This window comes from Carcharodon carcharias, chromosome 32 (assembly GCF_017639515.1).
Source record: "Carcharodon carcharias isolate sCarCar2 chromosome 32, sCarCar2.pri, whole genome shotgun sequence".
NCBI lineage: Eukaryota > Metazoa > Chordata > Chondrichthyes > Lamniformes > Lamnidae > Carcharodon > Carcharodon carcharias.
Genome location: NC_054498.1, coordinates 11,227,378 through 11,255,015, shown reverse-complemented (window position 1 = coordinate 11,255,015; position 27,638 = coordinate 11,227,378). Strand labels below are relative to the sequence as shown.

Here is a 27,638-nt window from a genome sequence, read left to right as displayed (position 1 = left end):
TGGTGTAGGTACACCCACAGTACTGTTAGGGAGGGAGTTCCAGGATTTGACCCAGCGACAGTTAAGGCACTTCATAAAAACTTGAGCTGTCCCAATGATCCCAACTGCTTTTAAACATGGGAAGCTTGTTGGTACAGAATTTGAATATTGCTGAAAAGAGACGTATTGCTGAAGCTTTTCGTCTCGCGTTCATCAGAACGAATACAAACCACAGGATGGTGTGTGGCTTGGAGGGGAACTTCCAGGTGGTGGTGTTCCCATGTGTCTGCTGCCCTTGTCTTTCTAGATGGTAGTGGTCGTGGGTTTGAAAGGTGTTGTCTAAGGAGTGTTGGTAAGTTCCTGCAGTGCATCTTGTAGATGGTACACACACTGCTGCCCCTCTGTGTCAGTGGTGGAGGGAGTGAATGTTCGTGGATGGGGTGCCAATCAAGCGGAAAGCAGGCTCCTTTGTCCTGGATGGTGTCGAATTTCTTGAGATTTGTTGGAGCTGCACTCATCCAGGCAAGTGGGGAGTATTCTATCACATTCTTGACTTGTGCACTGTAGATGGTGGACAGGCTTTGGGGAGTCAGGAGGTGAGTTACTCTCCGCAGGATTCCTAGACTCTGACCTGCTCTTGTAGCCACAGTATGGCTAGTCCAATTGAGCTTCTGGTCAATGATAACCCCCAGGATATTGATAGAGGCGGATTCACTGATGCCACTGAATGTCAAGGGACGATGGTTAGATTCTTTCTTGTTGGAGGTGTTCATTCCCTCGCAGGAGGTTAGTAAATAAAATTAGAGCGCATAGGATTTGGGGAAATGTACTAGTGGATTGAGAATTGGTTAACAGACAGAAAGCAGAGAGTAGAAATAAATGGTTCATTCTCAGGATGGCAGGCTGTTACTAGTGAGGTACTGCAAGGTTCAGTGCCAAGTCAATGGTTGCTCACAATCTATATAAACAATTTGGACGTGGGGACCAATTGTAATATTTCTGAATTTGCTGATGACACCAAACTGGGTGGGAACGTAAGGTGTGAGGAGGATGTAAGGTGGCTTAAAGAGGATTTAGACAGGCTCAGTGAATGGGCTGGAAGATGGCAGATGGAATATAATGTGAATAAGTGTTAAGTTATTCAATTTGGCAGAAAAAAACAGAGAGGCAGAATATTTCTTAAATAGTGAGAGGTTGGGAAGTGCGGGTGTCCAGAGGGACTTGGGTGTCCATGTTCATGAGTCACTTAAAGCCAGCATGCAGGTGCAGCAAGAAATCAGGAAGGCAAATGGTATGTTGGCCTTCAGCGCCATGGGATTTGAGTACAGGAGTAAAGATGTCTTGCTGCAATTATATAGAGCCTTGGTGGACCTCACCTGGAGTATTGTGCACAGTTTTGGTCCCCTTATCTAAGGAGGGATATACTTTCCATAGAGGGTTTGCAATGGAGATTCACCAGACTAATCCCTGGATTGTTTTATGAGGAGAGATTGGGGAGACTGGGTCTGTGTTCCCTAGAGTTTCAAAGAATGAGGGGTGACCTCATTGAAACTTACAAAATTCTTACAGGGCATGACAGGGTGGATGTAGATGAGATGTTTCCCCTGGCTGGTGAGTCTAAAACCAGGGGACATAATCTCAGGATAAGGGATAGGCCATTTAACACTCAGATGAGGAGGAATTTCTTCATTCAGAGGATGGTGAATCTTTGGAATTCTCTACCCCAGAGGGCTATGGAAACTCAATCATTGAGCATGTTCAGAACAGAAATCAATAGATTTCTGGAGGTTAATGACATCAAGGGATATGGAGATAGAGCGGGATAGTGGCATTGAGATAAATGATCAACCATGATCTAACTAAATGGTAGAGCAGGCTCAACAGGCCGAATGGCCTGCTCCTGTTCCTATGCTCCAAGGTTTTCCAAATTTGAAATAAAAACCAAAACAAGCCCTGGCTATTTGCCCGTGCAAGGCATGAACATGTCAGGGCATGGGGAAGGAAAGCTGGGCCTCAGTATTGGCAGCCCTGTAGTCTGGCCCAATCCTGCACCTTGCGTGCTATCTGTGCTCGAGTGGTGTAAACCTTATGAGATGAATTGTATGTAAAAGCCGTGGAAATTCAGGACAAAGTGAATGTCCCTCCATGCGTGGGGGACACTGTTGGCGGCGTTGGTATGAGGATCAGAGCAATCTGGGGCTTGTGGAACTCCGTCCAGTGATAGTTGTCCGTAGCCGTGAGTGAGACTGTGGCTGGGATTTTAACAGCGATGGGTTGGAAGGTGGATGGGCCGGTATAATCCCAGGGAGCCATGTCAAGAGGTCTCACCACTGTCGTCCCACTGCTCGGACACTTTATCAGCGGCACAAACAGCAGTGTCTGTGGTTGGCAGACAACCAATTTGAATAATGATTGGCTCAATTGAGGTTCATTTTCCTGGCGCACCAGCATTTTGCCAGCGCCCTGCCACTTGGAGAAGCCCCTTAGCGTCTTCCAGGGGTGGGCTGGGTGGCAATGTGGGATTGCCCTACCTGAGGAGAAGAAGACCTGTGCTGGCAGAGGACAGTCTGGATGCCACTGCTTGTTTATAGGATCCAAGCTGGTTGTTGAAGCAGAAACCGAGCTTTTCTTTATTGAGAGAGTTTATTGACTTGTTCAGTCTCGCAGCTCGCCTCCCACTCAACCCAGTGTCCCAGCTGTCCCCTATTTATATGTGCTCGACTAATACCCATTGCCGGTTTCTCTGTGCCATAACAATGTAATTAACAAACCTTAATCATGTAATTTGACGAGATATCAACATTGCTGGAGGGGGTTACCCACCTGGAGCCTGGCTGCTTAGCCCCGACAGAACAGTCATCTGCCTTTCTCCCCTGTGATGGCACCTAAAAATGGAGGTGCCTTCTCATTCTCCTTGCAACCCCAGTGACGCCCACCTCTCTCAGTCTCTAATTGGACCGCAGGCCCGGCGACAGCCTCTTAATTGGCCACCGCCTGGGAAATTACCGCTTTAGTCCCATTGGCCACCTGTGCCAACTCGACAACTGCATATGGACCCAACGCCAGCACTCGCCCAAGGCCAGGACTCACCCCATGCCAGTGAAATTCTGACCCATGTGTCACAGAATGGTGATGCCCAATTAAGGTGTGCACAAAATGCAGCGTAAGTACAAGAGCCATACGGACTCGAAAGGTTTCCCCCTCCACAGACGCTGCCTGCGTGTTCCAGCATTTTCAGTTTTAATTTCAGATTTCCAGCATCCGCAGTATTTTGCTTCCATAACCACGTATTTAGTTAGCCACGAAACCATCATGCGGGCCGACTGACAAATAGAAAGAACTGGGCTCTGTCATTTTAATATTTAAAACTTTAAAGGGTCGAGCTCAACTGAAAAAGAAAACTATTCTCACCTTGTGTTTGACTGGAATTTACACAGAGTGATATATAAGCACTTAATGTGTCTGTAACGTAAGTCCTTGGTTCACCATGTTAATGAAGCGTTAACACTGATATCATCATCCAGTCGCACAGCACATAGCCCTGATGGATTAGAGCCTCCATTTAAACAAGCAAAGGAATTTGACACAAATGTGTTAAGTGACTGGATGATAATGTCACTCAGTGTGTGATTTCCAGACGGCAAACTCCACAGTGACACACAGACAACCACTTGCTGACATTAATATCAAACGGGTAGGAATTTCAGCGTAGGCAGATATAGTTTTTTTTTTTAAAAATTCCACGTTTGCTGTGACTCCAGGGTCTCGCACAGTTTCGGCCTAATGCTCGACCCTGGTCTCGGCCTAATTTGAATGTGGTTTCGGCCTAGCAGTCTGGCGTGTTTATCAAGCCTGAGGATTTTTTTTAAAAAAATTATTGTTTTCAGCAACGGTCATAGCCTTTATCGAAAGGAGATGAAGTGAAAGCGTGTTGCAATTTTTGGGAAGGGCTGGACCTTCTCTCTTCAGCTCAGGGACAGTCTGTTCTTGTTGTGTTGACAAGGACTTTTGTACCTTCCTTTGCTTCTGCGTGTCAAAATGACTGCCAAGCACAAGTGGGAGAGCAGGCTGCTGCCACTCCCCACCACCCCCCCACCCCCACCTCCCCCCACCTCCCCCACCGGTCTTGTGTTAGATCTGAACGCTAGGCTATTGGCCTACAAATTGGTATTTTTTTTTTTTTTGTTCCTTCTTGTTAGATAGGCCGGAATTTTCTGGCCCTGTCGCGAGGTGGTGCCCCAGCCAGAAGCCCATTGACTTGAGGCGGGACCGGAAGATCCCATTTTCGTGGGGCGCGTGTGGAAAATCCCGCCGATGGTGTCAGCTGGCACGGCCTGGCACTTATTGCCTTTGCCCCTGAAGGAGGCGTGGTGGACCGCCTGCATGCAAAGCTCCAGTCCTTAGCGCGGAGCGAGCACGTCGGCAGCTCCAAGAGAGAAAAGGAGTGGATAATAGCACAAAGGATAAATAAGAGGCTGCTCAGCAAAAGGAAAGCAGGCCGCAAAATCCTGGGTTGGCTCCTTCGTTGCAGAATTGTAACGTGGGACGGTTTCGCTGACCTGTACTCAAATGTTGCCTCAGCTATCCGTGCATACTCCAGGCCAGAGATACATAGAGCTGTCTTCTTTCATTATTTTTCTCTCCACCTTTACCTCTTGTTCTTTCCCCTTTTTTTTTTCCCCACGTTCAGCATGGAAGTCTGGCCTGGAATGACGACGCTGATGGTGGACGAGCAAGGGAGGCCGCCAAAGACTTCGCAAAGGTCGGACGTTTTCTTTTGTCTCCTTTCTCCGGTGGGTGGGCCGATCGTCTAACCTCAGCGTTGAGTTGGGGGGCCCTCCCTCTGGGTGCTGTGCTTAGCTGACGTTGCTCCATGTCGCCTGTGTTTTGACCCCCTCCTGTCAACACCGCCCCCCAACCCCACCCACCCCTTCCTGCGTTTGGCTCCAGACTGCTAACAGATTTCTGCATCTGGTCAGAAACCAGTCAGCAATGTTAACTCTCTGAAATGTTCCCTCAACACATCGGAGACTGAAGAAGCATCGCCTGGGGAATTGTCTACTTTGCATTTGTTTTGGGATTGGGGCAGAGACTCTTCTCCTCTCCCCTCCCTTTCCCTCACCCCTTCTCCCTAGTCACCCCCCCCGCCACCCCCCCCACCCCACAAACTCCTCTTCCTACCCCTGCTTCCTCCCCCATCTTCCTGCATAGGAACAGGAGGAGGCCACTTACCCCTTGAACCTGTTCTGCCATTCATTGAGATCATGTCTGATTGTGACCAAAGGCCCACATTGCCCTCTATCCCTTAACACCTTTAGTTAATAAAAATCTATCACTCTCAGCTTTAAAATTAAATATTGACCTAACATCAATTGGTGTTTTGCGTGAGAGTTCCAAACTTACACAATCCTTCGTGTGTAGAAGTGTTTCCTAATTTCACTCTTGGCTCTAACTTTTAAGGCTATATCCCCTCGTTCCTTCTGCACACCACCACCACCAACCCCCCCCACCACCCCCCCACTCCTCCTCGCCCCACTCCCACCCAAGCCTCAACACATCTGTAATGATGACTTTTTCAGTTGTAAAAGGGAAATTTTTTTTTGTCTCGTATCAGCAAATACTTAATTTCAGAAAACAGCCAGTTAATATTAGAATAGAGTCTAAAGAGGCAGAACCTTGATTTGCCCTTGGGAGTGACTTGTTCCAGAAATAACTTATTTTCGCTAACATGGATGGACACAAGGAGTTGCTGTCTATATGGATTCCTTTTACTTTACTTTGTAGTGAAATGAAAGATTTTATATGCTTGTGATCAGTGGTATGTGGACGACACTGGCTAGGCCAGCATATATTTCCCAACCCTAATTGCCCTTGTTCATTCAAGAACATTGCTGTGGGTCTGGAGTCACATGTAGGCCAGACCAGGTAAGGACACAAAAGGGCATGAGTGAACCAGATGGGTTTTATGACAATTGGCAATGGTTTCATGGTTGTCACCAGATTTTTTATTGAATTATATCTGCCAGTGGTGGGATTCGAATCCCAGTCCCCAAGACCACTGGGTCTCTGGAATACTAGTCCAGTGACAATACACTATGCCAACGCCTCCCCGCAGATGTCATTATGTGGCTGTATTTGCAAGGGACTTTTGAAGGATTTGGTCAAGAATTGGAGTTTTGCATTGAATCATACAGCAGCTTGCATTTTTATAGAATTCCTAAAGTAGCCAGACCGGGGTGCTACATAGGAGTGTAAACTGACACGCGGTCAAAGAGGAGACGCTGGGACAAGTGATCGACAGTTTGGTCTGGGAGGAAGATTTCAAAACAGAATATTAAATGAGCAGAGAGAGAGATGGAGAGGATTGGAATGGAACAAAGCCTTCAACATGTCTGTGCTGACGATTTGAAGGAGTGAGCCACTTCATTCCATTCACTTGCCCTTTATCCAGATCCTTTGACAATTTTTTTCCTTTTTATAATAAAAGAGAATTATGACCGTGTAACTAGCTGGCCAGAACCAGCTTTCAGGTCTTTGCAAAAGGGTTTGATCATCCAACCCTGTTCTTTGGTGGTCTAGTTAGGATTCAGCACTCTTAGTGCTGCAGCTTGGGTTCAGCTACCTGGCCATGGCTGAATTATTTAAAGCACCTGCCTAGTGAGCAGGAGATCCTGAGTTTGAACCTCAGCGGTGCCTCAATCCCCATCTTCCTGAGGTGGGTCTAAGCCAGCCCAGCAATGGGCTGAGGACTGTAAAGTCTGGTGCAGGGAATTTGTTTTCCATCGTTGACTATATTTAAGGCTGGGATCTTTGGTCTCAGGGAATCGAGGACCATGGGGAGTGGAAAATAGAGATAAAGCCCAAGATCAACCATGATCATATTGAAAGGCGGAACAGGCTCAACTGTCACCTCCTGTTCCACCTCTTCTATTCTTGTGTTCATGTGAACTCAGGGTCATTTAAATGATCAGCATTTTTAACACCAAGGATACTACACTTCAAAGCATTTATTCTTCATGTTGGTAACACAGAAAATTAAATAGTATTTGCAGTAAAAAAACAGGCCATTCAGCCCAACTGGTCAATGCCAGTGTTTATGCTCCACATGAGCCTCCTCCCACCTCTCTTCATCTCACTCTATCAATTTCCTTTCTCAGTCATTCATTTATCAAATTTTCCCTTAAATGCGTCTGTGCTGTTTGCCTTAAATGCTCTACGTGGTAGTGATTTTCAAAATGGAATGATGCAAAGTTGCACTAAAATTGTAGATGTAAGATTTCAAGTGGGTGCATATGTTAGGAAGCCATTAACATAGTCAGAGCAGACTATTTCATTACAGTTGCTTTGTAGGGAATCAGGTCAGACTTGATGTATGTATAGGGTTGCTCCCACCCCCATTCTCTTGACCGTGTCACATACATTTCCACAAGGTTGAGTCACTGGAGTGCTGCTCATTGAGCACCAGTACTCTGGTAGTTTAGGTATGTTGCTATTCTTCATCTGTGACCCACAATGGTGAGTGGGCAACAAACATGAACCATATCTGCTGTCCTCGCTCGATGTCCAAAAACCCATTCCGTCAAGTAATTGTCCTTGGATGACCATCAAATTCCACCTTTGACAGATCAACCTTTCTTTTTAACATTACCAGACTTGAATTACAGACCTTTTTATTAGATTTCTATTGTATGAGATCTTTTATGTGTTCGCCGAAACCATTAATGTGCCCTCGCACCTAAGAATTTATAGTTTCACTTAGATTATTGCAGAGCAATTTCCTTCGGAGAGGTTTTTGATATATGGAAAATACTGGCAGTGATCACGAGGCGGTTGTCTTGCTGTCTGCTTGGACAATAGTCTGTGTCTGAATCAGTTTTAGGAATGCAGTTGTGACTCACTTTGGTCTTTCTTTCAATGCTTCCCTTTTCTATTTTTGACAGCTGTATGAACTGGACAGTGACCCTAAACGGAAGGAGTTCCTGGATGATCTGTTTGTTTTCATGCAGAAGAGAGGTGAGTCTGAGTCTGAGCCCCACCCCACCGCCAATGTTCTTGTTGTGATATTGTCTCTGCTTTTGTCGAGGAGCGTTACTCCATCCTCGTTTTGGAATGTCTGCACAAACTCCCCTTGGCCTTGCCGGGTGCTCGGCTGACCTGTCGTCTAATCGTTTCTCACTCTTGATTTTCTCTCCAACCCTGAAGCCGTTCAGGGGCCGACTCGGTCATTCTGCACTCCACCCGGCATTCACAGTCTCCTAAAGTAAGTGGAACTGAGTATCAGGTGGAGTGTGTGGAGACCGATTGTGGTGAGTGGGCGCTGTTGTTGGGGCACAGATTGGAAAGGAGGAAAATAATGCTACAGCCAAAAATAAATCTCTCTTCAGGTGATCAGCAAACAATCTTAATGGATTCTAGGTAGCATCTCGCCCTCCAGGTGGCACAATAAGTTGGGCATTTGGCCCTTCACTCTGGAGAACCTGGGTTGAAACCCAGCTAAAGCTTTTCTCTTCTGTCGACAGTACAGATCCAGTGTGGAATGAGTTTAGGCGATCTCCGTTTAGTTCATAGCAGCAGGGAAAAAAGCCCTAATTGGTAATAAACCTGAGAGAGGACTGGCCGAAAGATGGTTACATAGCTCGGCAACAGGCCATTCAGCCCAACTGGCGTATGCTGGTATTTATGCTCCATACGAGCCTCCTCCCACCCTACTTCATCCCACCCTATCACATTTCCTTCTATGTTGTTATTGCTGTTTTTACTGAATGCCATTGGTCCTGGAAGATTCTTCTGAAGCATGCAGTCGAGGCAAAATGGATGGGGTCGTTATTTCGATTCATTCATGGGATGTGGGCGTCGCTGGCTGGGCCAGCATTTATTGCCCATCCCTAATTACCCCCGAAAGTGGCGGTGAGCCGCCGCCTTGAACCGCTGCAGTCCCTGTGGTGTAGGTACACCCACAGTGCTGTTAGGGAGGGATTTCCAGGATTTTGACCCAGCGACAGTGAAGGAACGGCCGATATATTTCCAAGTCAGGATAGTGTGTGGCTTGGAGGGGAACTTGCAGGTGGTGGTGTTCCCGTGTGTCTGCTGCCCTTGTCCTTCTGCGTGGGTTTGGAATCTTTCTCTGCATTGGGCTATGCTACATCCGAGCACTGAGTGAATTTTTCATTCCTTTGCTGCCACTCTGTGCCTGGATGGAGAGCGTACCTACCTGTACCACCTTGTATAAGCACCACAATGTCTTTTTTTTTAACGTCAGATTGTTTCTCGAGTTTTATGAATTTTTTGAACTTCCCTATTTATGTCTAAGGGAGATATAATTGAATAGGTCTATGGGAGCTCTCTCATGACTAGCAGTGTATATTTGTATCATCTCCGAATCCTGTTTTGTGGCTCACCCAGGTTTTGAAAGTAGCAGTGAGTGAATTCATATATCCAGAGACACAAGTTTGTACCATCCACAGCTGGACCGATAGGCATGGTTCACAGGTCAGTGGGTGGATTATATTATCATGTGGCATGAGTTTTCTGCATTGCTTGTGGCTGTTGGTGGTAAACAAGTGGAGCGAATGTCCAGAAATATAAAATCCAGCAAACAGTGAGAAGGCGCCAAAGAGTGGAGTTTGATGGGGCAATGGGTTTAACGCACTGTTCCTGCACCTTTTTGGAGGACTGATTTCAATGCGATCACGGGATTGGTAGAGATTTTTGTTTATCTTTTCACAGGATCTAGGCGGCGCTGCCTGGGCCAGCATTTATTGTCCATCCCTAATTGCCCTTGAGAAGGTGGTGCTTAGATGCCTCCTTGAACTTCTGGTGTAGGCACACCCACTGCGCTGTTAGGGAGGGAGTCCCAGGATTTTGACCCAGCGACAGTGAAGGAACGGCGATATATTTCCACATTAGGATGGTGAGTGGCTTGGAGGGGAACTTGCAGGTGGTGGTGTTACCATCTGTCTGCTGCCCTTGTCCTTCTAGGTGGTAGAGGTTGCGGGTTTGGAATGTTCTGTCTAAGGAGCCTTGGTGAGTTGATGCAGTGCATCTAATAGCTGTTACACACTACTGCTATGCGTCGGTGGTGGAGGGAGTGAATGTTTAAGGTGGTGCTAATCAAGTGGACTCTTTTGTCCTTGATGGTGTCGAGCTTCTCGAGTGCTTTTGAAGTAGCACTCATCCAGGGAAGTGGAGAGAACTCCATTTGCATCCTTGTAGATGGTGGACAGGCTCTGGAGAGTCAGGAGGTAAGGTACTCGCTGCAGGATTCCCAGCCTCTGACCTGCTCTTGTAGTCACAATGTTTATGTGGCTGATCCAGTTCAGCTTCTGGTCAGTGGTAAACCCTCTACCACTCCCCCCAGGATGTTGATAGTGGGGGATTCAGCACTGGTAACGCCACTAACTGTCAAGTGATGATGATTGGATTCTCTCTTGTTGGTGATGGTCATTACCTGACACTTGGGTGGCGCGAATTTTACTTGGCACTTGTCAGCCCACGCCTGGATATTGTCCAAGTCTTGCTGCATATGGACATGGACAGCTTCAGTATCTGAGGAGTTGTGAATGGTGCTCCACATTGTGCAGTTCAGTCGCGGTAATGATATCAGACTGGTAACCAAAGGCCAGGACTAATGTGCCGGAGCCATGAGTTCAACCCCCAGCATGGTGGCTGGGGGAATAAAATGCTGGTCTCATTAATAATGATCATGAAACTACCAGACTGTTGTCAAAGCCCATCTGATTCTCACAATCCTTAACAAGAGGAAATCTACCATCTTTACCTGGCCTGGCTGATGTGTGAATGCCAGGATAGAAACCATCCCCATCAATGTCACCTACAATAAGCACCACATTTTTTTTAATATAAGATACATTCTCAGGCTTTATGATTTCTTTAGAACTTCTCTATTTATATCGAACGGAGACATAATTGAATAGGTTGATGGGAGCTTTCGGGATCATCCCCGAATCCTGTTTTGTGGCTCACCCAGTGTTTCAAAATAGCAAAGTGTGAACTCCATATGACCAGAGATACGAGTGTGGACCATCCACGGCTGGACATATTAGGTATGGTTCAAAGGTCAATGGGTGGACTACGTTATCATGTGGCACGGGTTTCCTTCATCGCTTGTTGGTGGACAAGTGGAGCAAATGTCCGGAAATACAAAATCCAGCAAATGATGGGAAGGCACCAAAGTTGGAGGGTGTAATGGGTTTAAGACCTTTTACACTTATTTCAATGCAACGCACAGAGGTGGGATCACAGGATGTGGTTGACTGCTAACTGCCGTCTGAAGTAGCCCAGCAAGACACTCAAAGTGCTATCAGAACGCCACAGAAATTAACACAGCGGGTGTAACCTACACCAGTTGGACTGCAGCAGTTCAACAAGGTGGCTCAAGTTAGGCATTGGCAATGAAAGCTGGAATTTCCCCTAAAGCCTCCTCTCTGTATCCCTCCCGCTACAAGCTGGAAGGTTTCAGACGAACTGGTGCAACCCGTTTCTCGGTGAGGCCGATTACTGCAGAAAACTGGCACAAATTTGGCACTCTTCCTCGGGAAGTCCCCAGAACGGCCAATCCCGTGGAAAGTTTATCAGCGTCAGTGGACAGTGGCCAGAGGTTTCAGGTAGACATGCGCCCAACCCGATCGGACCCGAAATTGGGCGGGTTGGCGTCGGACGAGCGTCCCAACATCATCTTGCGCTCGCGCGGTTTTACAGTCGGTGAGCGCGTGCAAAAGTCAGGAGCCCGCCTGCCAACAATTAAGAGGCCAATTAGTGCAATTAAAGTTCTAATATATGGGCAGAATTTTCATCATGTATGTGTTCAGGTGACTGTGATGCGTGGACTTTTTTTTTCCCCCGATTTTTAAAAGCTTTATTTATCGGTTGCAAAAGTCTTCAGCTCCCTCAGGCAGCTCTCTGCCTTCAGGGGAGCTTTCACTCAGCGCTCACCCGTGCCCGCGCTTACGTCAGCGCACCCCCCCTCGTCTCGCCCCCCCCACCACCCCGGCAGTGCTGAGCCTTTCAGCGCCCGCTTCACGCTGGCTGGCTGGCCGTCAATTGGCCGGTTGCGGGTGGTGGTCCATCCCGGCTGCTCCCAGTGCCCACCAATCACGCCTGCCCGCAGACCTAAAAATCCTGCCTGCCCAGTGTTTTGCTGAGGTTGGGAGTAATTAAAGCCTCACTTAGGGTCAAATAATGGAGCAGGAGGAAGATTTGCTTTATGTTTGACCATCTAACCCAGGAAATCCCAATGCTGACTGGATGTACTTTACTTGAACGCTCCAAGCAAGCCTGGTGTGTTTTATATTTCCAAATGGAGAGACCCCTAGACCATTGAAAACTATCGTTGCAGATCCAGTGTGTGTCTGTAACCTGTGACCAGAAGGGTTGGTCGGGAGGTGGAACGCTGAGGGGACAATACGTTAACCAGCTTTCCCTGAAATCTCCACCTACAAACGTTTCAGCGAGACACTGTATGCTGTAATGTAAAACAGTACAATTGACATTGATGTTATACCGGACTCGAACTCAAGTTCTGTCGAAGGGTCATGAGGACTCGAAACGTCAACTCTTTTCTTCTCCGCCGATGCTGCCAGACCTGCTGAGTTTTTCCAGGTAATTCTGTTTTTGTATTGATGTTATACTGTTTGGTTTACATGGAGGTGAGGTTTATCATGAACAAAACAGAAGAATTGGAAGCCAACAGATTTTAGGAGTCAGTTTTGAATGAGGTTGGAAATGATTTTCATTAAGCAACAATGTGGCTTTGTTTCTTTTTTCTTTATATTCATTCATAGGAGGTGAGTTTCACTGGCTGTTTCAGCATTTATTGCCCATTCCTAATTGCCCTTGAGAAGGTGGTGGTGAGCTACCTCCTTGAACCACTGCAGTCCATGTGGTGTAGGTACACCCAGAGTGCTGTTAGGGAGGGAGTTCCAGGATTTTGACCCAGCAACAGTGAAGGAACAGCAATATATTTCCAAGTCAGGATGGTGAGTGACTTAGAGGGGAACTTCCAGGTGGTGGTGTTCCCATGCATCTGCTGCCCTTGTCCCTCTAGATGGTAGTGGTCGTGGGTTTGGAAGGTGCTGCCTAAGGAGCCTTGGTGGATTTCTGCAGTGCATCTTGTAGATGGTGCACACTGATGCCACAGTGCATTGGTGGTGGAGGGAATGAATGTTTGTGGATGGGATGCCAATCAAGCGGGGCTGCTTTGTCCTGGATGGTGTTGAGCTTCTTGAGTGTTGTGGGAGCTGCACTCATCCAGGCAAGTGGAGAGTATTCCATCACACTCCTGACTTGTGGACATGCATTTAAACTGGAGATGATTAGGAATTTTTTTGCTCTCAAAGGGTCATTTGGGTTTTGAATTCACTACCTCAAAAAGCAGTGGAGGCTGTGTCATTGAATTTGTTTAAAACTGAGTTAAATTTTTGATCGACAAGGGAGCCAAGGCTTATGGAAGGGCAGACAGGAAATTGGAGTTAAGGCCACAATCGGATCAGTCATGATTTTATTAAATGGTGGGGCAGGATTGAAGGGCTGAATGGCCTACTCCTGCTCCTATTTCTTGTGTTCATAATGCTGTTTCTGCTCTCTACATTCTCACTGTGTTAAAATCAAATTTCACTGTCCTGTCTCCTAAAATGGGTCCTAAAAATTATGGAGGTTCTTAACCTGTTTCAATCACCTCTTCCTCTTGTGGTGTACAGGTTTTTTAATTTATCCTCGTCTCCTCTTTTCAATCTCTGGTGTCTCTTCACCTGGTTTCATAGGGTGTCCTTGCTTAACGGCATTAATCGGCTCTTGGAAAAGGCACCGTTATGTGGAAGGACCTTATGCAAAGCATTCTGTCTGAAGCTTATATAACCACCACCCCCCTCCGCCCCCACCACCCAAGATTTACTGCTCCCCACCTTATCCGAGACCCAGCTCTTTTAGGCTGAGCATGGGAGTTACGTGGGACTGCCTAGGCTTAAGCAGCATTAACATTGAAACAGTAGCAATGCCAATGCAGGGTTCTAATTGCAGAGCGAGGTTAACGCAAAACGATATTGTGCAGGATGGTGTTAAGTGAGGACTTCCTACATAAGAAACCTCTCCCTCTTGCTTGTACGCCCATGCGTGTAACAGGTACATGTAGTCCAAATGCGTTCAGTTCAGAGAAGGTTTTCTACGTTAATACCTGAAATGGGTGGGTTTTCTTATGAGGAAAGGTTGGACAGGTTAGGCTGGTGTTCCACTGGAGTTTAGGTGGAGTAACGGGCAACTTGATCGAAACTTTTAAGATCCTGAGGGGTCTAGCCAGAGTGGATTTAGAGAGGATGTTTCCTCTTGTGGTAGAATCTAGAACTAGGGGTCACTGTTTAAAAATAAGGGGCTGCCCGTTTAAAACAGAGACCAGGAGAAATGTTTTCTCTTGAGGGTCGTGAGTCTTTGGAACTCTCTTCCTCAAAAGGCAGCGGGAGTAGAGTCTATGAATACATTTACGGCAGAGCTAGATAGATTCTTGATTAACAAGGGGGTGAAAGGTTATCGGGGGTTGGCAGGAATGTGCAGTTGAGGTTATAATCAGATCAGCCATGATCTTATTGAATGGCAGAGCGGGCTCAAGTGGCCTAATCCTGCTCCTAATTCGTACATTCGTATGTACATAAATGCTGTACGTGCAAATAAGTTAACAATCTGTGTCCATTAATTCCTCTACCTTATTTGGTATTCATTGCCAAAGGATCAACAGATCAGTAATTCAAATCTCCTACACTTAAAATTTACACAGATGAGAATTAACGTGTGGAAGATGTTTTCATTTTGTTTCTGCACCACGTGTTAGGCCGATTTGCTTCACTGGGGGCTTATGACCCAACTAAATATTGCGGTCTCAGAGAGGAGTTTCCTTGTTTGATTGAGTTGACTGTCGAACTGAGGTGTGGTCCCACTGTAAAATAAACGTCCTTGAAGTGGTTTGTCTTGTGTGCTGGTGCTGGGCTGTTAGCTTGCTTTATGTGCTCTTTGAGACTGGCAGGGAGGGGGTGGCGGGGGGCACATTCATTCACATACTTCAGTCAGTAACTCCTTTACTATTGTCCCAATTCAATCCCCTCTTTCCTTGTCTAACCTTTCCTCATAAGGGCAACCGACTCATTCCAGCTATCACTCTAGTAAACCTCCAAAGCATTTACATCCTCTAAATCAGGAGACCAAAACTGCGCACAGTATTCAAGATGTGGTCTCACCAATGCCCTGTATAACTGAAGCATAACAACCTTATTTTTATGTTCAATCCCTCTTGTAATAAAGGATAGCATTCCGTTAGCCTTCTTAATTACTTGCTGTACCTGTGTACTAACTTTTTGTGACTCATGCCCTAGAATACCTAGATCACTCTGCACCATGGAATTGTGCAGTCGTTCTCCGTTTGAGTAATACTCTGCTTTTGTATTCTTCCTGCCAAAGTGAACAACTTCACAATTTCCCACATTATACTCCATCTGCAAAATGTTTGCCTACTCACTCAGCCGATCATATCCGTCTGCAACCTCCTGATATCCTCTTCACAACACACTTCCCTGCCTATCTTTGTGTTATCTGCAAATTTAGCTACCATGTCTTCATTCCCCTCATCGAAGTAATTGATATAAATTGTAAAAAGTTGAGGCCCCAGCACAGATCCCTGTGGGACACCCCTCATCACATCCTGCCAATCAGAAAAAGACCCATTTATGCATATTCTCTGTTTTCTGCCAGCTAGCCAATCTTCTATCCATGCGAATATGTTACTCCCTACACCATGAGATTTTATTTTCCACAATAACCTTTGGTGTGGCACCTTATCCTAAGCCTTCTGGAAATCCAAGTACAGAACGTCTACAGGCTCCCCTTTATCCACTGCACATGTTACTCCTTCAAAGAATTCCAATAAATTGGTTAAACATGATTTCCCTTTCACAAAACCATGCTGACTCTTCCTGATTATCTTGAGTTGCTTTAAGTGCCCAGCTATAACCTGTTTAATGACCTATTCTAACACCTTTCCCACAACAGAATTCAAGCTAACTGGCCTATGGTTTCCTGTTTCCTGCCTCCCTCCCTTCCTGAATTGCTACTTTCCAGTCTGGTGGAACCTTTCCAGAATCTAGCAAATTTTGGAAAATTATGCATCTACTACCTCATTAGTCACCTCTTTTAAGACCCTCGGATGAAGTCCATCAGGACCCGGAGACTTGTCAGCCCACAGCTCCATCAGTTTGTTCAGTACTGCTTCCCTAGTGATTATAACTTCACCAAGTTCCCCATTCCCTTCCACCACCTGATTTACAGCTATTACTGGAATGGTTTTTGTATCCTATACACTGAAAGCAGAAGTAAAATATTTATTCATTTCATCTGCCATTTCCTTATCATCTACTGTTAGTTCCCTTTTGTTACTCTGTAGGACACAGCCCTCACTTTACTTACACTTTCCTTTTTAAATACCTGTAGAAACTTTTGCTATCCATTTTTACATTTCTAGCTAGCTTCCTCTCATATTCTAATGTCTTTCTCCTGATTAACATTTTAGTCATTCTCTGCCATTCTTTATATTCTGACCAATCGTCTGATCTGCCACTCATCTTTGCGCAGTGATATGCTTTTTGCTTAAGTTTGATGCTTTCCTTAGCTTCTTTAGTTAACCACGGATGGTGGGTTCTCCCCTTAGACTTTTTCTTTATAGTAGAAATATACTTATTCTGAGTATTCTGAAATATCCTCTTAAATGTCTGCCACTGCTTCTCTATTGATCTGTCCCCTAGCCTAGTATCCCAATTCACTTCAGCTAGCTCAGCTTTAATGCCTATATAGTTGCCCTTATTTAAGTTTAAAACACTAGTCTTAGACCCACTCTTGACCCTTTCAAACTGGATGTAAAATTTAGTCTTATTGTGGTCACTGCTACCTAGGGGTGCCTTTACTCTCAGGTCTTTAATTAAACCTGTCACCTTACACAATACCAAGTCTAATATAACCTGCTCTCTGGTTGGTTCCTGAATGTGCTTCTTTGAAAAACTACCTCAAGAGTATTCTATGAACTCCACAAGCAGGCTACTACTGCCAATCTGATTTTTCCAGCCTGTATGTAGATTAAAATCACCCATGATTATAACTGTCCCTTTATCACAAGCACCAATATTTCTTCTTGTGTACTTTCTCCTACATTGTTAGGGGGCCTGTAGACTACTCCTGCTAGGGACTTCCATTCCCTACTATTCCTCATCTTCACCCAAGCCGATTCTACATCCTGATCTCCTGAACCAAGGATGTCTCTAACTATTGCACCAATGCAGTGTTACCCCTCCACCTTTACCTAGCTTCTTATTCTTCTTGAATGTCAATACTCCTCTTTTTTCAAGACCTAATCCTTGTCATCCTGCAGCCATGTCTCCATAATGGCTTTTGGATCATATTTCTGTACTTCAACGTGTGCTGTCAATTCATTTACTTTATTATGAAAGCTTTAGTTTTGTGTTTTTGTTATCTTTGTAACATCTAGTCTTGACTATTGGTGTATTCTTAGGGTTTATCTCTCTGTTCCTTCCTGCTATTCTATAAACCCCATCTCCCATATTACTATTATGCTCTCCTGCCTTCACTCTATCCCTTGGTTTGCTGCATATACCCAAGCTTGATCCCTCACCCAGCTTGTTTCGTTTAAAGCCCTCTCTTCCCTAGCTGTGTGATTCGCAAGAACACTCGTCCCAGGGTTCAAGTGTAGACCGTCCCAATACAGCCCCCACTTTCCCCAATTCTGGAGCCAGTGCCCCACAAACTGAAACCAACTTCTCCCTCATCAGTTTTTGAGCCACTCGTTCGTCACTCTAAACTCATTTGCCCTACACCAATTTGCACGTTGCTCAGGTAATAATCCAGAGATTATTACCTTTGAGATTCTGCTTAATTTGGTACCTAGCTTCTCATACTGACTATGCAGAACCTCCTTCCTTGTCCTGCCGATGTTGTTGGTACCTACATGGACCATGATGACTGGATCCTCCCCCTCCCACTGCAAGTTCCTCTCCAGCCCTGAGCAGATGTCTTGAACCCTGGGACCAGGCAGACAACACAGCCTCTGGACTCCCGCTCTTTGCTGCAGCAAACAGTATCAATCCCCCTCATTATACTGTCACCCACTACCACTACACTCCTGTTTTCTCCCCCCGGTTGAATGGTTTCCTGTACCATGGTGCCACTGCTTCTTTATTGATCTGTCCCCTAGCTTAGTATCCCAATTCACTTCTGCCAGTTCAGCTTTTATGCCCACATAGTTGCCCTTATTTAAGTTTAAAACACTAGTCTTAGACCCACTCTTGTCCCTTTCAAACTGGATGTAAAATTCAATCTTATTGTGGTCACTGCTACCTAGAGGTGCCTTTACTCTCAGGTCTTTAGTTAATCCTGTCACATTACACAATACCAAGTCTAATATAACCTGCTCATCCACCTTGTAGACCTCGCTTTTGCACACACAGGCTATGTGTACCTCAAACCTGTTTGACATTTGCAACGTCTGGGACTCCTCCACTGTTGTCTGCGCTGTCCCTTTAACTGCCTCACTCATGGTCACATCCTCCTGTCCCTGACCATGACCATAACAGATGACCATATTCTAAGAGACATGACCGTCTTCTGGGGAAAAAGTGCCCAGGTATTCCTGCCCCTCCTTTATGTTGTGCAGTGTCTGCAGTTCGGCTTCCAGATCAATAATCCTGATCCAGGATTCCTGTAACTTCTTACACTTTCTGAAGGTGTGTTTGCCGTGAATCGCCTTGGCATCCAAAAGATACCACATTCCACAGCTGCAACATAACACCTGTCCTCCCATTGTTACTTATGTTATTTGGTTAACTTAATTTAGTTAGTCTCTTAATTAACCGAGAGTAATTTCTGTGTGCTACGTAGAACTCTTTCCTCTGTGCACCCAATTTCTACGTGAACCAAATTTGCTACTCACTCGGCCGCTCTCTCGCTCTGGTATATTCGGCGTCTCCTCACAGGCCACTTACACTGGCGCTCTACACCCCACTGGTCATTTCATCCTCGAGTGTTCCACCAGTATTCTCTCCTCCCTTCCTCTATCCCAAGAAGCTGTTGACTCCTTGCTGGGGTGTAGATTATACAGGCATCAAGGTTCCCTCCACTAGTTTGTCCAAATGGTCAGCAAATCATGTTAGGAGCCTAGACAATAGGAGTGAGCATCATAGATGATCTTGAATGTACTCTCACCCGCCTTATGCAAGCACACATTCTCACAGAAATTCAGATACTCGCACATGCATACACACATACAGAGGCATGTGCTCGTGTGTACATACACACACACACACACTCTGTTATGTTCCTTCTCTCGGGTCGCTTTGTTCAGTAATATGGTTGCGCACCTATTTACTGGTGAGTGAGTTGGTAAACAAGATACTGCAAGTGCAGAGACCAGTGTAAGATGAAGCACATGCTGTTTATTAACACAAGTCACAGAGCATTAACACGTGCTTCTCCAACCAGACCCTACTCTAAACTACTGATTAACATTGTAGCCCGTGGTACACAGCAATTGGGTAATACAGTCACATGGTCAATCTGCTCACAATTCTCTCAAAGGTGTACTGCAGCTCAGATTACCCCATACACACATTTCCAGCAGTGCCACTTTGCGACTACTAGAATGTGCTTGATTAGTAGTTTGAAGTCATTTTCCTTTCCTATTTATTTGAAAATGTCCTTGCCCTCCACACATGCTGCCCCTAGTGGCTGGGATAACTGACTGGCTGCACGAGCATCAGAGCATTGACTATAATGGCAGCTTTCTAATGTCAAATTCACCGGCGTTCGAACTGACTCTTCAAATACCAGGGCAGAGCTATTGACCTCGTTAAAATGCAAAATGAATTGGGCTTTTCCAGAAGACAGTTTAGCTAATAGTAGTCATGAGAAAGTCCATTTGAATGGTATTCGGGCATTTGTATGGTAAATTTTCGATGCCATGCTCCCTGTGATGAGCCGAGACTCCAAACTGTACTGTTTTGGAGCACAGGTCACACTGGGAGTACAGGATTGATGAATGTACCCTCTGTCTTGGTAAAGGAAGGAAACCCGCTCTTTCCCCAGAGCTCAAGTATGGTGTGGTACACGCAGACTAAGGGGTACTGATTATATATCCAGCCCTCTTTTAAACATGACTTTAAAAAAAGATTTGCATTTATATAGTGCTTTTCACAGCCACAGGATGTCCCAAAGTAGTTTACAGCCGGTGAAGTACTTTAGAAGTGTAGCCACTGTTGGTTGGTCAGGATTGTGGCAGCCAATTTGCAAACAACATAGCGGGGATTCCAATGGAGGTGACAGGGGCATCGGCCACCAGCTGGAGAGGAGCACAAGACCCACGTTGCCTCCTGCTGGGAAGGCCTGCCAGTATTATGAGCCAATCAGGCAGTTGAGAGGTCTCTGGCCGACCTTCTGCAGGGTCAGGACCCGGGGTGGGGGGGGCGGCAAGAAGACCCACCCACCCAGGGCTGCTGGCCAATCGGAGGCCAGTAGCCCTTTTGCTCAACAGCGCCACCCGAGGCCCGGATCTCCGTTGGATTCCTGGACTCCACAAGTGATGGCAGGAGGGTTTCGCAGGGTGTGAGCAGATGGGCCCTCGGTTTGACGCCTCATCCAGAAGACGGCTCTTCCAGCCGTGCAGCAGTCCCTCAGCACCCCACTGCAGTGTCAGTCTAGATTTTTGTGCTCAAGCCCTGGAGTGGGCCTTGAACCTAGAATCTTGAGACTCAGGGGTGAGAGTGGTGCCTCCAACTAACACCTATCGAACCTGCTTCCACCACCCTTTCAGGCAATGCATTCCAGATCACAACAACTCAGTGTTTTAAAATAAAAATTTTCCTCACCTCAAAACTGGCTGTTTAGCCAATTATCTTCAAGTTCTGTCCTCTGGTTACTGACTTACTACTGGTGGAAATGATCTCGCCTTATTTACTCTTATCAAACCCTTTATGATTTTGAACACCTCTTAACCTTCTATACTCAAAGAGGAACAATCCTGGCTTCTCCGGTCTCTCCACGTAATAGAAGTCCCTCAGACCCTGGATATAGCGGTTAAAGCTTTAAACCAAATAAGCAAGCGCGGCCAGATATAAGGAGGAACTTGGTTCAGAACCTCCTTGTGTGCGCCTGTTTAAGAGATTGTTTAAGCGTATGCCCCATTTTCCTTCTTAGCGCGATGATGGATCTGCGGCATTCCCGGGAAGCAGAGGGCCAATGCAGGATTATGATTCATTATGGATTTAGCTCCGTTACATTGTTAGATAGCGCTCCTTTGCATTCTGTCACTCACTTCAACTTGAGACAGCTGGGAGGGGTTGAGGGCGGTGGTGAGGGGGTGGTGTGGATTGGATTAATGACCTTGAAGCTGTTTATATTGACAGGTTCAGCACTGTTCCATCCCCTATACACAAAAAAAGAGCAGAGGTGGTGGTTGACAAGGTTGGGGGGCGGGGGTGGTGGGGACCAGGGGAGGAGAGATTGGCACCAGGCTGACTCCTGTGGGAATCTTGCTAAACCTCGGTAGCTCGAACACACAGTGACTGATCCTCGGATACAGTAGCTCCTTGCTGTTAGCTTTCCTTGGTTACTCAAAGGACTTGGGCCAGCAGACAGTGATTGATGAGACCTGGCAGTATTTATGACACTAGGGATTTAATGTGCCCAAGCAACCCCTTTGTTTTAATATACACATTTTATGAGGGAAGCCAATCCAAGGGATTTTCGCTTTGCCCTGACGCAGGCTGATGGGCGCTTCAATTAATTAAAAGAATATCACTCGGCTGAGGTTGATGAAAGTGCTCATGGGGAAAAAACAAGAATGTGTTTCCGGTGGGTAATACAAGCCTAACTATTCCTCGCTGCACACGTGCTTCTTCCCAGGCCGACTTCATCCAGCCCGATCATCATAACCGAGTCCTTGTTTCCTCTGGTGCTTATCTGAGCTTCCCCTTAAAACCTACTCCCCTCAACAGGGGAGACTGGTGGCGTACTGGTAACCCAGAGGCCCAGGCTAACGCTCTGGGGACGTGGGTTCAAATCCCACCCCAGCAGCTGGTGGAATTTAAATCCAATGAATGAATCTGGAATATAAAAGCTAGTCTTAGTGATGGTGACCATGGACTGTTGTTGTTGTTTTTTTTTTTAAAAAAGACATCTGGCTCACCAGTGTCCGGGAGCTAAGGAGATCTGCAGCTCTTACCCGGTCTGGCCTGGCCTACCCTACCCGTGCAGTCAGCCAGCAATGTGGTTGACTCTGAAATGCCCTAGCAAACCCCCCCCCCCCACCCCACCCCATTTCAAGTTAAGGATGGGCAACAAACGTTGGCCTTGCCAGCGACACCCACATCCCATGAAAGAATAAAGAAGAAAAACAGCTTCTTCTGCTGGTGACTTTCCAGATTGTCACCACTCTCCTCCATTAAAAAGGTTTCTCCTGAATCCCTTACCTGTGACTGTCTTTGTCCTTGTAACTTTTTTAGTTTTAGTGAGGCTGGATAAGTATTGGTCAGCAAGCTGGGGAGAACTCCCCTGCTCTGCTCCGAATTGCTGCTGCAGTATCTTCTACAAGCTGAGAGAGGGCAGACAGGGCCTCAGTTTAAACTCTCATCTGAAGGATGGCACTCCTGACAGTGCAGCATTCCCTCAGCACTGGCACCAGGAGTGTCAGCTATAGCTTTGAGCTCTGGGCCCGGGAGCAATTTGAACCCACAACCTTCTGACTGAGCCACAGCCTAGACCTATATTGAAAGGTCAATTAATCATCCTTTGTTTGTATTGCTTTTGGTGAGAGGAGTTTGTCCAGGGCACAGGGTGGACGCCCTGATTTTTGAATGATGCCGCGTGACTGTAAACCTCCAGCTGAACCCCCAGCATGTAGAATCATAGAATCTTTAGAGTGCAGAAGGAGGCCATTCGGCCCATCTTGCCCCCTGAAAGAACATTCCACTTAGCCCCATTCCCCTGCCTTATCCCCATAGCCTTGCACATTCTCTCTTTTCAGGTAGCAATCCAATTCTCTTTTGAATACCTCGATTGAACCCTCCTTCACCACGCTTTCAGGAAATTTGTCCCAGATTCCAACCACCCTCTAGGTGAAAAATGTTTTCCTCACATTAATTTACTCCTTTTGCCAATTATTTTGAATCTGTGCCCTCGAGTTCCTGATGCTTTCTTGAGTGAGAACCGTTTCTCACCATTTGCCCTGTCCATACCCCTCTGGATCTTGAATACCTCCACCAAGTTTCCTTTCAGCCTTCTTTTCTGCAAGGAAATCAGTCCCAACCTCTCCAATCTATCCTCATAGTTACAGTTCTTCACCCCTGGAATCATTCTTGTGAATCTCCTCTGTATCCTCTCCAATGCCTTCAGATTCTTCCTCAAGTATGGCACCCAGAACTGGAAGCAGTACTCCAGATGAGGCCTAACAAGTGTCTTTTACAAGTTCAACATGACCTCCTTACTCTTGTACTCAATGCCCTGATTAATAAAGCCTAAAATATCACAGGCTTTATTAACTGCTCTCTCAACATGCCCTGCCATCTTCAATGACCTATGTACATATAAGCCAAGGTCCCTCTGTTCCTGCACTTCCTTTAGAGTCTCTCTCTCTCTCTCTATTTCATACTGTCTGTCCATACACTTCCTTGCTAAAGAGACGGGATTTCGGCTTAATGCCACATCAGAAGGCTGGGGCAAGTGTTCTCTTCCCAGGCTTCAACACCTTGGTTTAACATATCAAAAAAGAGGACATTGTAGGACTTGGGAAGGTGGTGGTCAGAGTTGGTTTCATGTCATGCTGGTCTGCCTAAGAGCATGTCCTTGGCTCATCTCCCCACACCTCATGGTCCTGCGCTTTCCTCTTCAGTTGCTTGTTGGAGCCTCCCTTTTCCAATTTCAATGAGCAATATGACTAGGGAAAAGAATACATGAGGTGGTTCCCCCTTGCCTTTCTCGTGTGCGCTCAAAGGACCCACTAGTCCTCTTCCCAAAGGACCCCCCGCCTGTCGGCAGCCGTTGTCGTTTAAGGTTTTCACACTTCCAGCACCACCACTGAAAATTTACTCCATTGGCCGTGACTTGTAACCTTGAGCATTGGACCCTCACCTGGGCCTTGACCAAAGGGCAGGGGCAACCCTTCACCTTGATGGTGCAAAATGAGTTTTAAACATTAAAACAGGTCGATTCCCTGAATGTCCTACGCTGATATTAAACACAAGGTCAACAAAGGGTAGCAAAGGATGTCAACACTGATGTGACTAGTGATAGATACTTTTGTCAGAAAGTGCTGGCTACAATGAATTGCTCATGATTAGAAATGGTTTTGTCTAGCTATGCCTGCTGGTCCTACCATAATCTTGTAAATGAACTCCGGGCCATGTAATCACTGCTGTAATCTGTGGATTAGTCCTATCAGCAGGTATGAGACAGTGTATGCTTTGTGCTAAAGGTTAAATGCAGGTTCCAGTCTGGGCCTGCGTAGCACCAGCGATGAATTCAACGTTATCATTTAAGCTGCTTTTTAAAACAAAAAAACAAAACAATTCTGTGTCCTCGAAGTGCCGAGAAGGACGATTTTATCAGCCTTGGCTTAGTGGATCAGAAGGCTCTGGGTTCGAGCCCCACTCCACCGATGTGAGCACAAATTCTAACCTAACACTCCGGTACAGGACTCAGGGAGTGCTACACTGTTGGCAGTCCCGCCTTTTGGAGGAGACTTTAAACCCTGTCTTCAGGTGGCTGCAATATCTCGGCACTCAGGCACGTTTCAGGGAAGAGCAGGGACAGTTCTCCCCTGCTGGATATTTTTCCCTCAGCTGGCATCCATTTTTAAAAAGCAGATTATCTGGTCACTAGCATGTTGCTGTTTGAAGGATCGCTGGGTGTAAATTGGCTGTCGCGTTTTCTGTATGACTACACTTCAAAAAGTCTTCATTGGCTGTGAAGCAGGGAGGTGTGAGGCTGCATTAAACCTAAGCTCCCTCTTTCTCTGAAATATCAGCAACAGCATATAGCTGAGATCCACAGAAAAGGAGACGGTCATTTTTAAAAAAAAAAAATAGTAAAAGTAGCTCTGAGAGTTTGTAGGCCCAGAGTGGACAGCACCTGGGAAGATTTTCCCCTGACAGGATATTATCTTGCTTCACACTTACTCGTATATTGATCTTTTGTTCAGAAATCAATTCAGGAAGTGGCTGTATCTTTCCCAGATAAGGCAATGTCCCTCGGTTTAATGTCTCATCTGAAAGACAGCACCTCAGCCAGCCTAAGCAGCAGTTACCATAGCAACTGTGTCAACGCCACAAAATCAAAGATGGTGGCACTTTATAATCCTTTTTTTTTCCGTCTCCTGGAAGCCTTTCCAAAGCTTGTTGACAACCGCAGTGTTAAAACTGAACACAGTTTTATTGTTAAGAAACAGTTCGCACAAGGCTTGCGTCTTTCAGCCCCATCCAGTCAGGGCAGATAAATAGCTCACTCCTTCGTATTCAGAGTCACTTAAGAATTGCCCATTAATCTGAATTTGTTCAGTCACAGAGAGGGGAAAGAAAGTTTTTAATGAAATTATTGAATAGTTGGGGCTGGATAATTTGAATTCTTTTGCGCAAAGGGATGACTTTAAATGGTGTTGATTAACTGGGAAACTCTTTAACCTAATTAAACTTGTCATTAACCATGTCTCCTGAGCAGCCTGTTCAATAAGGGCTGAGAATGTGAATTGAGAAAAAAATTCTTCTGCCTTCTCTCTGGATTGTAAGGTCAGGAATATATGAATTCACCAGCTGTCATAGCAACTCACAGTAGTATCGTAATGAGTATATTTTTAAACTAGGCCTATTGTCTTAGTGCCATAGGATAACTGGAAGTCTTCAAGATTATGAAGAGAACTGCCAAAGTTGATCCAGGCAAACTGTTCCCTGTTGTGAAGGCTTGAAATGGAAGGTGATGCAAGTTTTGTAAATATAGGACTTCCTGAGTGAAAGGGGAAATATTATCCCCCTTACCAGTGCGTTCTGGCCTAGTGGAATGAATTAGCAGGGAGGACTGTTGAAGTGGAGTTGGAATTAGATGTGTTCCTGGAGAAAGAAGGCATTGTTGGGTGTGGGAAGAAGATGGTCAGGGTTGGTTTCATGTCATGCTGGTCTGCCTAAGACCAAGTCCTCGGCTCATTTCCCCCACACCTCACAGTCCTGCGCTTTCCACTTGAATTGCTCGTAGGAGCCTCCTCTTTCCAATTTCAATGAGCAATATGTCTAGGGAAAAGAATACATGAGGTGATTTCCTGTTGCCTTCCTCATGTGTGTTCAAAGGAAACACAAGTCCTCTTCCCGAAGGATCTTCCGCGTGTAAGCAGCCATTGTCCTCAAGGTCTTCCGGCATCACCACTGACTAATTCCTCTGTTGGCCATGGCTCATAACCATGAGCATGGGACCCTTACCTGGTCATGTGACTCACCAAAGGGCAAGAACGACTAGCTCGAGACCTCAAATAAGCCTGATACCCCACATAATTTTATGCACCTCAAATAAGTCACCCCGCAATCTCCTCTGTTTGAAGGAAACAGATCCCAACATAACCAATCTTTCCAATCTATCCAATAACTTGCCTGCTTACGGTAGCTTGGTAGTACAGAATATTGCTGAAAAGAGAGATGTGTTGCTGAAGCTTTTCATTTTGCACTCATCAGGACAAACACAAGAATACCAAATTTCAAACGATCACAACAATTTATACTACAGGCGAAAAGGGCACTGATTGGTTGGCAAGTTGACTTTGATTAGACGAAGTGTTGCAATGGAATAAGCAACAGGGAGCAATAGGCTCCCCAAGCTCCCAGGTAATTTAAAAAAGGCAGGCGCAAACTTTGAACATATTCCTCCTGTTTGCATAGAACTGGTCCCTGCATATGGATGTATGTCACTTCTAGTGAGCATCCTCTGCTTTTATTTAGATATGCAAAATATTGATCATTGATTTGGAATTGCAGAATATTCCCCGTTTAACAAAAAGGAATCAAAGGCTTGTAGATCCCATCCATTGTAGTGTGCAGATGCCAGATCCACTCCAGTGTGTTTTGCAAAGACAATGTACGCTGCATTGGCACAGTTTATCAAAGAGCACAAGCTCTGTTGTGCCTAATGACTCTTTCCTGTTCATAAAATTCCTGATTTCCAGGGATCAGGAGAGGAGGTCGGTGGGGGCGGGGCGAGGGGGAGGTGGCGGTGGTGGGGGGCGGGGTTGCGTTTGGTTGTACAGAACTTGAGTGCTGCTCAAAAGAGAGACATGCTGTCAAAGCTTTTCATCTTGCACTCATCAGGACGGTTCACAAGAATACCACTAGTAAAAGGAACAACAATTTATACTGCATGAGCAGAGAGTGCTGATTGGTTGGCAAGTGGACTCTGGTAGAGGTATTGCCATGGAGAAACTCCAGAGCCTTTGCTCAAATTCAAGCCAAGCAGGTCAGCTCTGATTGGTCAAGGCATTGTCATGAGGAATGAACCAGGGAATGGCTGCCCCCTCAAAACTTTTTTTAGTTGAAAAGGCACAATGTGTGGAGATACTCTGGCTTCTGTCTGCAAAG

The 27,638-nt window shown here is 46.0% G+C and overlaps 1 protein-coding gene across 1 annotated transcript in view; it reads left to right on the top strand.

The window, feature by feature from the left end:
- The window catches only part of arid3b (AT rich interactive domain 3B (BRIGHT-like)), a 312,831-nt gene that overhangs the window by 94,633 nt on the left and 190,560 nt on the right, over nucleotides 1–27,638 (top strand). Inside the window, exons 3-4 of the mRNA XM_041178228.1 lie at nucleotides 4,670–4,741; nucleotides 7,920–7,992. Of these exons, the coding sequence (XP_041034162.1) occupies nucleotides 4,670–4,741; nucleotides 7,920–7,992 (145 nt within the window). The remainder of the gene's footprint in view (nucleotides 1–4,669; nucleotides 4,742–7,919; nucleotides 7,993–27,638) is intronic.